The sequence below is a fragment of the Theobroma cacao genome, chromosome 4, assembly GCF_053813885.1.
Source record: "Theobroma cacao isolate CCN51 chromosome 4, ASM5381388v1, whole genome shotgun sequence".
NCBI lineage: Eukaryota > Viridiplantae > Streptophyta > Magnoliopsida > Malvales > Malvaceae > Theobroma > Theobroma cacao.
Window position 1 is genome coordinate 34,581,216 of NC_142642.1, and position 12,285 is coordinate 34,593,500.

The 12,285-nt window shown below is 37.2% G+C and overlaps 2 protein-coding genes across 2 annotated transcripts; one reads left to right on the top strand and one right to left on the bottom strand.

Annotated features, from left to right (window-relative positions):
- Positions 1 to 1,785: 1,785 nt before the first annotated feature.
- On the bottom strand, positions 1,786 to 9,910 carry LOC18602601 (kinesin-like protein KIN-12B). Its single transcript, XM_018120370.2, has 16 exons — positions 9,466 to 9,910; positions 9,238 to 9,375; positions 9,062 to 9,145; positions 8,784 to 8,909; positions 8,632 to 8,691; positions 8,473 to 8,526; positions 8,291 to 8,383; positions 7,936 to 8,031; positions 7,504 to 7,649; positions 6,552 to 6,701; positions 6,339 to 6,468; positions 5,201 to 6,253; positions 5,022 to 5,120; positions 4,800 to 4,952; positions 3,894 to 4,694; positions 1,786 to 2,314 (listed from the first exon to the last, which is right to left on the bottom strand). Exons 1-16 carry the CDS (start codon positions 9,763 to 9,765, stop codon positions 2,003 to 2,005), a joined length of 3,795 nt encoding a protein of 1,264 aa, XP_017975859.1. The 5' UTR covers positions 9,766 to 9,910; the 3' UTR covers positions 1,786 to 2,002.
- Positions 9,911 to 10,894: 984 nt separating this feature from the next.
- On the top strand, positions 10,895 to 11,803 carry CYS2 (PHYTOCYSTATIN 2). The gene has a single exon (XM_007034097.3). It carries the CDS (start codon positions 11,275 to 11,277, stop codon positions 11,656 to 11,658), a length of 384 nt encoding a protein of 127 aa, XP_007034159.1. The 5' UTR covers positions 10,895 to 11,274; the 3' UTR covers positions 11,659 to 11,803.
- Positions 11,804 to 12,285: the final 482 nt, after the last annotated feature.

Genomic DNA, 12,285 nt, shown 5'->3' on the forward strand with positions numbered 1-12,285 from the left:
ATACACATAGGTACTAATTAACAAGAATGCTAACTCCTTTTTCATGGTTTTACACCTCATAGTTGGTTTATTTTTCTTTTCGGACAATTTATTGCTTCGATTCCCATTTTATAAATGTTTCACATGTATTTCAAGATTCAAACTCGAAACACATTTTTTTAATGAAAATTTCAGTTTTCAACGGTTAAGATATTCCATCAGAAATATTTTTTTTTCAAGATTCTAACTTGAAACACATTTTTTTAAATGAAAATTTCAATTTTCAACGGTCAAGATATTCTATTCGAATTATTTTTTCGATTTTCGTTTTATAAATGTTACATGTGTATTTCAAAATTCAAATTCAATAATTACTAGAATCTCAATTTTCAAACGATAAGATATTTTTCATACACGTTATTTTGATTTTGTCTAATAATAATTATTTATAAAATTTTTTCACTTTAATCCCGTCACTTCATCCTTCATTGTAAACCACAAAACAAGCACAGAGTTAAAATAAAAACTTCAAACTCATGCGATACACATTGGTACAATTACAAACCAGAATGCTAAATCATTTTTGATGTTTAATTTTCAACCCCATACTAGGTTTATTCTTTTTTTTATTAATTTACCGTTTTGATTTTCATTTTATGAATACTACAAACTCAAAACACTTTTTTAATGAAATCTCAATTTTCAACTATTAAACTATTCTTTTAGAAATATATTTTTTTATTTTCTTTTTATAAATGTTACATGTGTATTTCAAAATTCAAATTCTACACTTAATGAAATTAAATTTTTAACCGAGAAGATATTCGTTTATAGACATCATTTCAATTTTATCTAACAATAATCATTTATACAATTTTACATCTCATTCTCATTATTTTATCTTTCTTTGTAAACTATAACGGTAATTTAAATTTATTATTTATATAAAAAGATTCACAAATTATGTAATTTCGAACCCCAAATTAAATTGAGAGAGTTTCTACTAATATCTGTTAGTTTGGTTGCCTCTTTCTATGAGAATTGGTAGAAATTATCTAGATATCATTTTCATTCCTCATTTGTTTCTTCTAAATAGATGGCTTAGTCCTTTCTAATCCTGCAAGAGAAAACCAGTGATGTGTGGCCAGGGTTTAGAAGGTTGCACGTCCTGTTTTATCATCAGCCTATCCAGCCTCCAGGCTTTGTAAATTGGGTCTCAAGTGTGAAAAAATGGTCCACAGGTAGGGATAGGCTCATGTCAGGGAGAAGACAAGGCCACAAGCTCCTTGTATTATGGTCTCCATGAAATGATAGACTCCTAAACCAGGAGCCTCTCAATGCAAGTACTTGTGGACTGTCTTGTTTTTTGCCTTCCTATAAAAATAAATAATAATAATAAAAACAGAAGGGAGGGGAGGGACCATAGACATACCTCTCTGATCCGCTTGAGGGATTGCCCCCTATGCTATTGACACCAAAACCAAAGAAATAAATGATCCAAGGCTTCAAAATAACATGTTTGTTTAGCTTGTCAAATCTGTTGTCTGTACAAATTTTAGGGGTCCACCATATCCATTATCACAAGAACACCCAAAAAGGAAATACAAATTCAAATGCAAGTTTAACAACTCTTCTTTCTCTGTCTCTCCAATGCCATATTTTGGAATGTGCCATGCTGAGTTCATGTGCCTGAATGTCTACAACTTCGTTGCCCAGAGATGGTCAAAGGATGAAGAGATTGGGAAATAAATATAGAATCAAAGTGGAAGAATGAGAAATCTATGTGCTTACATATGCAGGGAAGAATAGAAAAAAGAAAGAATATAAATCATTCATTTAACTCTTATGAAATGAAAGAATCTGAATTTGGTTACAAAGAACAACAAGGGAACCAAGATACTGGTCCCCCTAGATTGGCAAGAACTGGTATACCCAGATGAACAACAAAAAACAGCTACGACTTTGGAGCTATATGACAGAAACTATTAGTTATACATACACTATTTTGCAGTTAGGACTTGAGCTATATATTGCAACGATCATATCCAGAGAACCATGACGAGTTTTCTGCTAGCTTTGATAACTCACCATCTTCACCGTTATAGAATGGTTCAAATTCTTCTCGCCATCGCTGATCGCTGGCATAGTGTGTCTCACCTGCATCATACTTGGCATTGTCGAAATTATCATAAGCAGGTGGTATTGCTTCTTTAGGTAGACGCGATTCTGCAAGTAGCTCATTAAGAGTGCTAATCTCATGTTCGTGTTTTCGCTTTAATTTGTCAATCTGTTTGTGAGCTTTCTCAGCTTCTTGTTCTGCTTCCAATGCTTGCTTCTGCGATAATTTAAAACATAAGGTAATGAGAACAGTGCCAAAAGCTCCATCCACTTTTGAAGGTCACATTCACTGTCAAAGAGCTATCTATAGATTCCAAGTTCATAAAAGCATAAAATCATAATTGAGCTTTGCTAGTAAGACCAGAAAGTGTGACCATTCCCTACCACATGCAAAACCATGTCGATCTAATACATGGGATAATTTACTGTGAAAGAAAGCACTATATTGTAAAACTTTTGGCCATCTAAAAGTACACTCTTGCAAAGCATGCTAGAAAGGATTTTTGAGTGAGAATAGATAGCTACGAGATATTGAGAATGATTATAGTCTAACAGCATTATGTTGTTTACGCTATCTTTGATTTGAAGTGCGAGCATTTCATCTGGAAATTCTAGGTCTAAGTCTAACACCCAGCCTTCACCAGATAAAAAAAAAAAAAAAAAGAATTTATGGCTCAGCAAGAGATGTTCTATTGACATGTAAGTTCATTGGCATGCTGAAAAATTAGATTTCCATGCATTACCTACAGATGTAAATGAAGTTAAGATTTTTGAGTGAGAATGGAAAACTACAAGATATTGAGGAAAACTAACAATCTAACAGTATGATGTTGTTTATGCATTCTTTGATTTAAAGTGCGAGCATTCATCTGGAAATTCTTTGTTTTAAAAGTCTAGCACCCAGCCTTCACCAAATAGAAAAAAAAAATATTATGACTCAGCAAGGGATGTGTTATTAAGGTGTAAGTTCATGCCACACTCAAAAATAAGATTTACATGCATTACCTACAAATGTAAATGACTAATTGGAACATTTACTGTGCAATATTTGTACATTAAACTTCCAGTTTCATTTTCATCGTGACACTTTCAAAAAGTACCAAACAGTAACAAGATGATGACTCAAGCTTCACCAATAAGTTCTCTGAGCATTGTTATCTGTAGTATGAATGTAAGATGCAAATCCATCTCAATTTCAAAAAGCAAACTTCTAAACATCTTTATGTACATTCTAAACTTGAGGTTAAAGATCTGATTCAGACTTAACCTCAAAAAGTTAATTGAGACCTCATGACAGGTTGTTTTGTCACAAACAGCATTTGTCACTAATACATGTTTATTATAGTTGATTAGCAGGGTTTAAAACAAAATTTTATTTATCACAAGGCAATGTATAGGGAACATCTGTAAGTGCATACATACATATGAGTGTGTGTATGTGAGACCACACTAAGAGACATACATATATATATGAGTCTGTGTGTGAGACCACACTAAGAGTGCTTATTTGTAGAATGAAGGAAAACGAATAATTTTCACATAGAAATTAATGTATACACTCTTTCTATGCACTCATCTTGTCACTTCTGCGTTCTGATATTGTCCCATTCAAAATTTTACTTTGAAGTCAGCAAATTGAACAAAATGTTTCCTACTTTACTCTACCATCATAACCATTTAAAAGTAATACAACAAACTGCATAGACACTCATACATCTAAACTTAATGTATAACAAGAATCTTAATATCAACCAGTGAAGTTAAAGTGCATGAAAAATATCAATAGCCTCACTTACTTGGGCATCAGCCACAGCTTCTTCTGCTTCTTTTAGCCGTACAAGCAATTCACCAGCAGCCTGGACTGCTTCAGCAGTATCCCTCAATTGAGCCTGGAGTCCTTTATTCTCATCCCTAAGATATCGCCTCTCCTTTTCCCTTTCCACTTTCAATGCAGAAATTTCAGCAGCAAGGGCATTTATGAACTTAGATTCAGCACCCCTGACCCCTGCCCTAGCAGCTGCCTTTTTAACATCATCTATGCCCTCTTGAATCTTCCTATGCCTTGCAAGCAATTGAATATGTTTTTCCTCAAGATCTGCATACTGTTCTAGCATTCTTGCATGTCCCTCCATAGCCATCTGCATTGCTTCCTTCAATTCTTCCGCACATTTCTTCTCCATATCTAGTTCCTGCTTCCTTTTTTCAGCCAACGACCTACTAGCATCAAGTTCAGTCCTTAATTCCTCTGCAAGAGAAATCCATTTGCTTTCTGCCTCGGTCCACCGAATTCTCTCTTGTTCAAATTTCTCTTCAGCACTCTCCTCACTTGTCTCTGTTATTGCACTAAGAGGTGGAGGCACATTGGGTTCACATGAATATGTCAACTGCAGTAGAGAATTTCGTCTTCGAGCTGATGTGGAAGAAGAGTCTATATAATACTGTAACTGGTTTCTTAAATCCTGAATTTCTTCTAACAACACTTCCCTCTCTCCCAAATCATGAAAATTTCTAAAGCGCTCCAGCTCATCTTGAACTCGTTTCAACTCAATCTTTGTTCTTAAAACCTCAGGATGGTTCTCATATTTCTCCTTCAGAAGCTGTGGGCAATAGGTAAGATATAGATGCATAGCTTTTCAAAAAAAAAGAAAAGATATAGATGCATAAAAATGTTAAACAAAAAAACTTTAAGAACAAGCATATACCTTGTGCTCATGCTTGAGGGAGGCTAGCTCTTCTTCCATGAATTCCTCAGTAGGTAAAACACCATCCATAAGGCTCTCGAGGCGAAGAATTTTATCCTCCCTTGTCTGCCCTATAATGGCATTGCACTCTCGCTCATGTTTGTACTGTTGTACCTGTAAAAAATAGCCAATAAGTATAACACCAACAATTCACAATGATGGAAAAATTACTAAGAAACCTACCAGACGGTTTAACTGCATTATCTCAGAAGCTCGCTTCGCACAGAACTCTTCAAGTGCCATTTCTCTCCTGATAGATCCAGCCAAAACCTTCTCCACTGCCTGTGCAATACAAGGGTTAAAAAAAGTGTCTATTATGTGGAAGATATAAATCTGAAAAGCCAGGACTTGAGACTTCTTACTTTGGGGACTTGCTTCTTGGTTTTCTCAGCAGACTCCACCTCATCAGCAGGAACTAAGGTTTTCTCATTAGACTCTGACTCATCAACAGGAACTAACTGCAGGTTTGAGCTTTCACCGTCCTCTTTGCCCTCCAGGTTTGTTCTCTGCTTACAGTTACTACATAGAAATACTACTTGCTCTTCTTCTTGAATCTCATAATCTTGAGGAAAAGTTTGGACTCCTACATCAACTTTATGAGCTGCAAGGATTGGCTTAGGATCAGCAGGTTTTAATGAATAACGGAATGATGACCTCCTCAATGCTAAACTCCGACGGTGACAATCAATAATCTCAAGACCGCGATGGAGGCTAGCTGCCAAATGTTCAGTTGGTGTGAAAGATACGCGCATAGCCTCTGAGCGTAACTTGCCATCATCCTTAAGATCTTTTTGCGAAGCAGTGAACATTGATGATGTCCTCAGACTCTTCCTACTCTGATTGACTCTAGGTGAGACACTTGGTGTTGGGGATTTAAGAATTGCAGAGGAATCCCCATCAGTTGTTTCGACAATTAGATGGCCTGGATCCTCTTTGACACTATCATGACCAGTAAAAACATTTGGGGTGTTCGTAACAGGTTGAACACAATCAACAATCATAATTTCAGAGGTTTTAGGCTGTTCAGATATTTCTTCCTCCATGTTCACATCAGAATCCTCAGCATCTTGTGCTTTGACACATTCAGATGTGTTAGGCCCTGGTTCACCAACACATCCATTTTCAGAGGGGGTATTTCCTATATCTGACTCAATTAGCTCTAGTTTGGTCAGTTCATTTGAATGATGATATACATCTGCTGATTGCAGACCTACTTGAGCACAAAGATTCTCAACAGCTTCCTCATCAATTTCCATCTCCTCATCACCATCTTCATCAACATGAGGTAATGTCCTTGGATGATGGAGGCTAAATTTTAACAAATTCAAGCTCCTACGGGCATTCCATCCAGTTGAGTAACTTCCATTTGGATCAGTTTGGTTGTTGCCATTAGCTTTCATTCGATGGAGTTCATCCTGCATGGTTCATCCACATTTGTCATATTCAAGCATTTGATTGCATAACTGATGGGTCAAAAAAAAATTGATTATGAGAATATACCTTCAGCTGTCGAATCACTTCACGCAGAAAATTTACATCATCCTGCATTACTTCATTAACAACTGCCTTGTTCTTGATTGCCTTTGCACGCTGAGCAAATCGTAATGTGCTGAATGTTTCACTCTTACAGCTGCATTATTGACTCATTTAAACTTCTCTCACAAAAGTGGGGGACCAATATCTTAAACAAAATAAGGGCACTTGTTTTATTACCTTTGTGCTGGAGAAATTGCACAGACCATTGCTAATTTTGCATTGCCACCAAGAGATTCCTGCAATAAAAATGTCAACTTGGAGTCTCTGTAGGGGATATGCCTTTGCTTTCCAGTTTGAGAAATTTCAGCCAGAATGTTTATCAAGTTCCTGAACTCCAAATATTAAGTGAAATTAGCAAAAGGCTAGCAGTGTAAGCCTCTTCATACATCCATGAAACATGTCAATGCAGCAAAGAAGCAAGAAAGCATAGTCAAATAGAATCTGAATTGAACGATTGTCTCAGTACATTTTGCATATCGCATATCCTTTTTATCTTCTGTATCTTCTTTTTTCTTTATCAGCTTTTTCTGAAAATGTGATTTGCTAATAAATTTCTTTTTCTTTCTCAGTGAGGTACACAATCACCCTTTAGACAAATGTGCTCAAAGTAGCTTTCTTTAAAAGTTTGCACATGCATTTACTCTATCACATTAAGCTTATTTACATTTTTGTATTTCAAAACTCCATCTAGCATCCCTTTTTCTTTCCATGTAATATCTGATTATTGTGTCAATGCTGTAGCATAGATTTTCCTGCATTCTGACCTGAATTCTAAAGAGGAATTCTAAATTGTGATATTCAACGCAATCAGACCAAAAAAATAAAAGGCAATAGTGTATAAGACAATTCACTGAACTGTTCTAGGGCAGTCTTTGTGAAATGTGTAACTGTTAAGCTGCATCTGTCGAGATGGCAAGCCATTTGCAGCTCAACAATGTTCTGTACTATATTTTTCCAATGATTTTAAATCTAAAAGATTAAGAATTGCTGATGTATCATACAGAAGTCAAAGTTGGAAGATCTATCCTTTTTGTACAAAAAACATAACTAAAAGTTGAATATGGAGATTCAATAAAAGATGCACCTGAAATAAGGCGTGCATATGAAAGAAAAGATACAAATAGCATACCCAAGCTGTGAGAGTGAACGATTAATATTCCCTGCCTCCTTTAAGCGCTCCCCTGCAGCACCAGTTAATTTCTGTCGCTCTGAGCCAGCAAGATCAACAAGATTTATTCGACTTGTTTTAAAGCTACTTATACCGTCTGCCACACTCTGTATGAATATAGAGTACTTCAGAATCCCTCACGTATAACTGAGAGAGAAAAACCCAGGAAAATGGGAGTTCTTTTTCCAATTGTTGTGCAGATCATTAGACCCTTTGTAATTTTATTATTTGCAAAAATTAACATATAAACAATGAAATGTAATTTAAGAAAATTCCTGTTTGTGATTTGATGCCATGACTTAGTTTTGACAAAGTTGAAATTGGAAAAGAAATATTTGCTAAAATCTAAATGCTAGAAATGAATAAACCATATGAAATTCAAAGCATTATTACCTTGCATCGAGATTCAACAACACAGGTAAAAACACTATGTGAGCGGGAACTTTCAGCATTGATACTAGTCGCACCTGTCCTTCTATTTGATAATCCCTGCATCATATATAGAGCAGCTTGTAAAGATAAACCTTAAAAATTAGTTAACAGTCAAGTTTCAAAATCCATTTAAATCAAACTAAAAAAGAAAAAGAAAAAGAATCAAGCTAATAAGAAATTATACATACAAGTGTTCCATTTCTATCAAGAAAAGTTTAATGTCAGCATTCTAAGAATAAAATTTGAAGACTTTTCTTCACACTGTATAGCGAGGAAACAATGAGCAGTCAAAGCATTGGCAAAGTAAAGAACAAACCTTCATTAACAGCTGAGTCACATCCTTCATTGAACTTACATACTCCTCTGTCAAATTCTCGACATAAACACCAGATTTTACATCTTCTCTGATCTGGATGAAAATCATAAAACAATTTAAGAAAACCAGAAATTTTCCTCCCAAAAGACTAATTGAAATGTGAAATATAATATTCCTTCTACCTGCAGATTTCTTTGATTTGGATCCAACAAATCTGTGATTTGCTCATTATAGATCTGCAAAAGGAAATTGAAAAGCAAGTGGTAAGAAAGAACAATATTACAAGGCTCAACAGTCAAATTATATCAAAATTTAGAATCACAAAAAGCCAGTAACTCTACCTCGAGAAAGGAACAGCGACATTGATACTTGAGTTGTTTATCAGCATGCTTAATTTGCTCCTACAAGTATAAAAGGTCAAAGCGCAAACTATTAAAATTGGTCCATTCTTCATAATAACTTTGAGCGAATTCGTCCATGATTGAATTTTTACCTCATTTATACGAGCAAAGAGTCGCTCAAAGACACGGGGAGTTAAGCCTTGTTGATCACTTGATAAGTTCTCTTCCAACAAGGCGTTGGCTGGACCCCAAATCGTATAAGTCTTTCCACTTCCAGTCTAGTGAAATCAATTTTTGGAACACACAAATTGAAAAATTAATAGCATTGTTACAATTTACTGGATAATTTACAATATTTTTTTTTGAAAGTTAATTTACAATAATTGAAACGAAATTGAAAAAGAAAAAAGAAAGTTGAAGAAGCAAGTACCTGCCCATAGGCAAATACGGAACTGTTAAAACCTGCAAGACAATTTTCAACAAGAGGTGCTCCCACAAGCTGGAAAATATCTAGCTGCAGCCAGCAAAAGAAAAAAAAAATTCTTGAGGCATTTCAAATAAAAAAAAAAAAAGCCTGCTGAATCATGTTGAGAAAAGAGATCTTACCTGAGTTGCATCCGTGTTGGCGACTGAGTCAAATGTGAAGGTTTGTCCGTTGATACTCAAAGAATCACTTGTAACTTTCTGAACAATAATTTCCCCTTCTTCCTCTTCTTTATTTGGTGGCCGCATCCGTACAACCACCTGGAAAAAAGGAAATTAAAATCTAAAGCTTTTAAAATTTCAAATCTAGGAAATTACATATTTTTTTTTTTAAAAAAAGAAAAGTGATACCTTGACACCGGAATCGGAAATTCCCGGGACGGCGTTTTCGGGAAGGGTTTCCGTGTAGAGCTTGCGTTTGAGAGGGTTGGAGGAAGGCGGGCGAGGTGGCAAGGGACTCTTGCTCTTGGCCATTGTGGTTGCGACGGCGGCGGGGGAGGGTTGGGAGTTAGGATCCGGAGGCGGTGCGTTTTCTTTAGATGATTTTTGTTTTCTTAAGGTTTTGGATTTAGAAGGGGTAGGGCTCGGGGAAGAAGGGTTCTCCATCGGCTCCCTCAAGACCGTGTTTCTTGGTAGCATGAAGTGCTTCATTGCTTTCTTCTTCTTCTGTTGAGAAAGAGAAGAAAAGGAGAGAAAGGGGAGGGGTTAGGGCAAGGAAGCGAGAGAGATGGAGAGAAAGTATGAAAGAAAGAGCAGAAGTGAGAGAAAAAATGTAGCCGTTAGAGGGAAAAAGAGAGTTTGAATTTGGGATTTTAATTATTTCACATGTCTGTTACTTACTTTATTTTTATTTTTATTTATTCTTGGGGGTTTTAAGGAAAACAGTGGATTTGAAATTATGTTGGATCTGGAGCGTTCTCTCTTTTTTATGGAGTAAACGGAAGGTCATCCCATCCCTGGGCCCACTTTTCGGGACCTGCCGGCCCAGATTTTATTGGGCTTTTTTTGTCTTTTCTCTTCCCTTGAGGCGACAACCATCTATTAGCCGCAGTACTCTTATTCAATTTACGATTCACCCATCCTACTTTCATTCCTTTCAATTAAGCCATCGGACTATTGTTGGTTAGTTAATTGAGCCACTTCGCCGTTGGTGAATTGGGCTAAGTAAGGTTTCCGTGGCCTTCCAATTGTTATTCTATTTATGCAGGGACATTGATTCAAATGTTGAGATTTTAATATAGGTAATTGGCTCAATGATGTTGCCTGATGAGGGATGAGACCAAGCAACGCCTTGTGCAGCCTGCTTATCCTACCAAATGGATTGGTGATGGAATTGAATATTGTACACTGAACAACCTTCATCCCATCCATTGCTTCAGAGATTTTGGGACACATTTCCAACCTCAACCAACCCACCTTGACTCTGCCCATGGATTTGTTTGGCATGTAACAAAATTTCCGCTTCCAGGATGGAATGTTATTGTGGCTGGTCTTTGATTTCATGTACTATATATATACATCCACAAGCTTAAGTCTTGGAGCTTAAACAGATTAATCAAATGCTATGACATGAATTCATGAACATGCAAAGACAGTTTGATTGTCTCTAAACCAACAAAAGTGATGCAAAGCAAAGCAGGTTGACATAAAAAGAAGCATAAGTGAGTAGTGGATGCCAGCAAGCAGAGTTGGAGAGTGGAAATGGGCACTTGACCATCTACGGATACAGGTGTCGTCCTCTCGTTCTCACAAAAACGTAATGCCACCCAACAAATCTCATCAGTCGTGCAACGGTGCCCGAGACGATAAGAATCACACCAGAATCAACGCCCCCACTCATTTCTTGTGTTCTCGGCAGAAATTAAAAACTATACAACAAAATTCTGTCCAAAACGCGAAACACTGTCCCAACGAAATGACGCCATCTAATGTCGTTTTCCCTCGTGTCTAAAATACGCGGCACGACGTCGATGCGCTCGCTCTCGCTTGCCCTATCAGGCCAATTCACCACCTTAATTTGCGTGTCAAGGCACTCCCGTTTATTACCCACCACTCTTCCTTCCTGTTGCAGTTTTCTCTCCTATATATAACCAAAACCACCCTACCTCACCTCTTCACAAATCATATCATATCATTATCAAAGCACAAGCATCGAAGGAAATGGCGAAAGCTGAGGTCATCATTCTTCTATCTTTGTTGTCCGTAATAACATTGTCTTTCACGGCGGTTAACGGGTACGGAACGCTGGTAGGAGGGAAAACGGAGATAAATGACGTGAAGACGAACAAGGAGGTGCAAGAGCTTGGGAGGTTCTCGGTGGAAGAATTTAACAGGAGCCGGGGGGGTCTCAGAAGTAACGGAGGGACGGAGTTGGTTTTTTCTCAGGTGGTGGAGGCTCAGAAACAGGTGGTTTCTGGCATCAAGTACTATCTCAAGATTGAGGCCATGCAGAGTGGGCTTACCAGGACGTTTGAATCCGTGGTGGTCGTGAAACCTTGGGAGGATTCCAAGGAGTTGCTAAATTTTTCCCCTTCTCCTCTTTAATGATCTGGTGTTTGTTTTGTGTTTTATTTGCATTTTGGTTATGTTTGACAAGGGAGTAGGGTATGTTTCGTGGTTTTAACCTGTAATTTTCTTCATGCATTATGTGTAATCTTAATCAATAAAGGAATAAATAATGCTACTTAAATATTGATTTACCAGAAAGAGTCCATTCTCTTGCAGGGGAAGAGAAGGATTGTGATAATGAGTCATAACACGGATTCAAATGCAGGTTAGCTAACAAAAATGCACAAGCTGCTCTTGCCATATTCAATAATGAGGAATTGGCCAGTTAGCCAAAAGATAGCCTAACACATACCAGGCACTCTCCATTTCCCGCACCTCCACCATTTCCTGCCCAGCCATCCACCTATCCGCCACTATTCTCTCATGGAAGGAGAAACTTGGGTTTCAGGATCCTTTCATCAGCTTTCAAGTCTCTCCTTCCCAAGAGTTGAAAGGAAACGGTCTGATCAGCCAAGGGAGAGCTGGGGGGAAAAGGAAGAATCCACCCTAGCCAAATCTACGCAGGCCAAGCCCCCTATGGTTTGATATGAATGCTACATAATCCATGTAGCATTCTTCACCTAACTCATCTATTTCAACCCTTCATTCAAAAGCAGCAGAGAG

What these genes read in the sequence shown, in the direction of transcription:
- CYS2 (XM_007034097.3), top strand. Translation starts at nt 11,275, where the DNA reads ATGGCGAAAGCTGAGGTCATCATTCTTCTATCTTTGTTGTCCGTAATA.
- LOC18602601 (XM_018120370.2), bottom strand. Translation starts at nt 9,765, where the DNA reads ATGAAGCACTTCATGCTACCAAGAAACACGGTCTTGAGGGAGCCGATG. An exon ending in TCTTTGCTCGTATAAATGAG is followed by an intron (nt 8,692 to 8,783) that starts GTAAAAATTCAA and finishes TTATACTTGTAG; the next exon opens with GAGCAAATTAAGCATGCTGA. An exon ending in AAGCTGTGGCTGATGCCCAA is followed by an intron (nt 2,315 to 3,893) that starts GTAAGTGAGGCT and finishes AAATTATCGCAG; the next exon opens with AAGCAAGCATTGGAAGCAGA.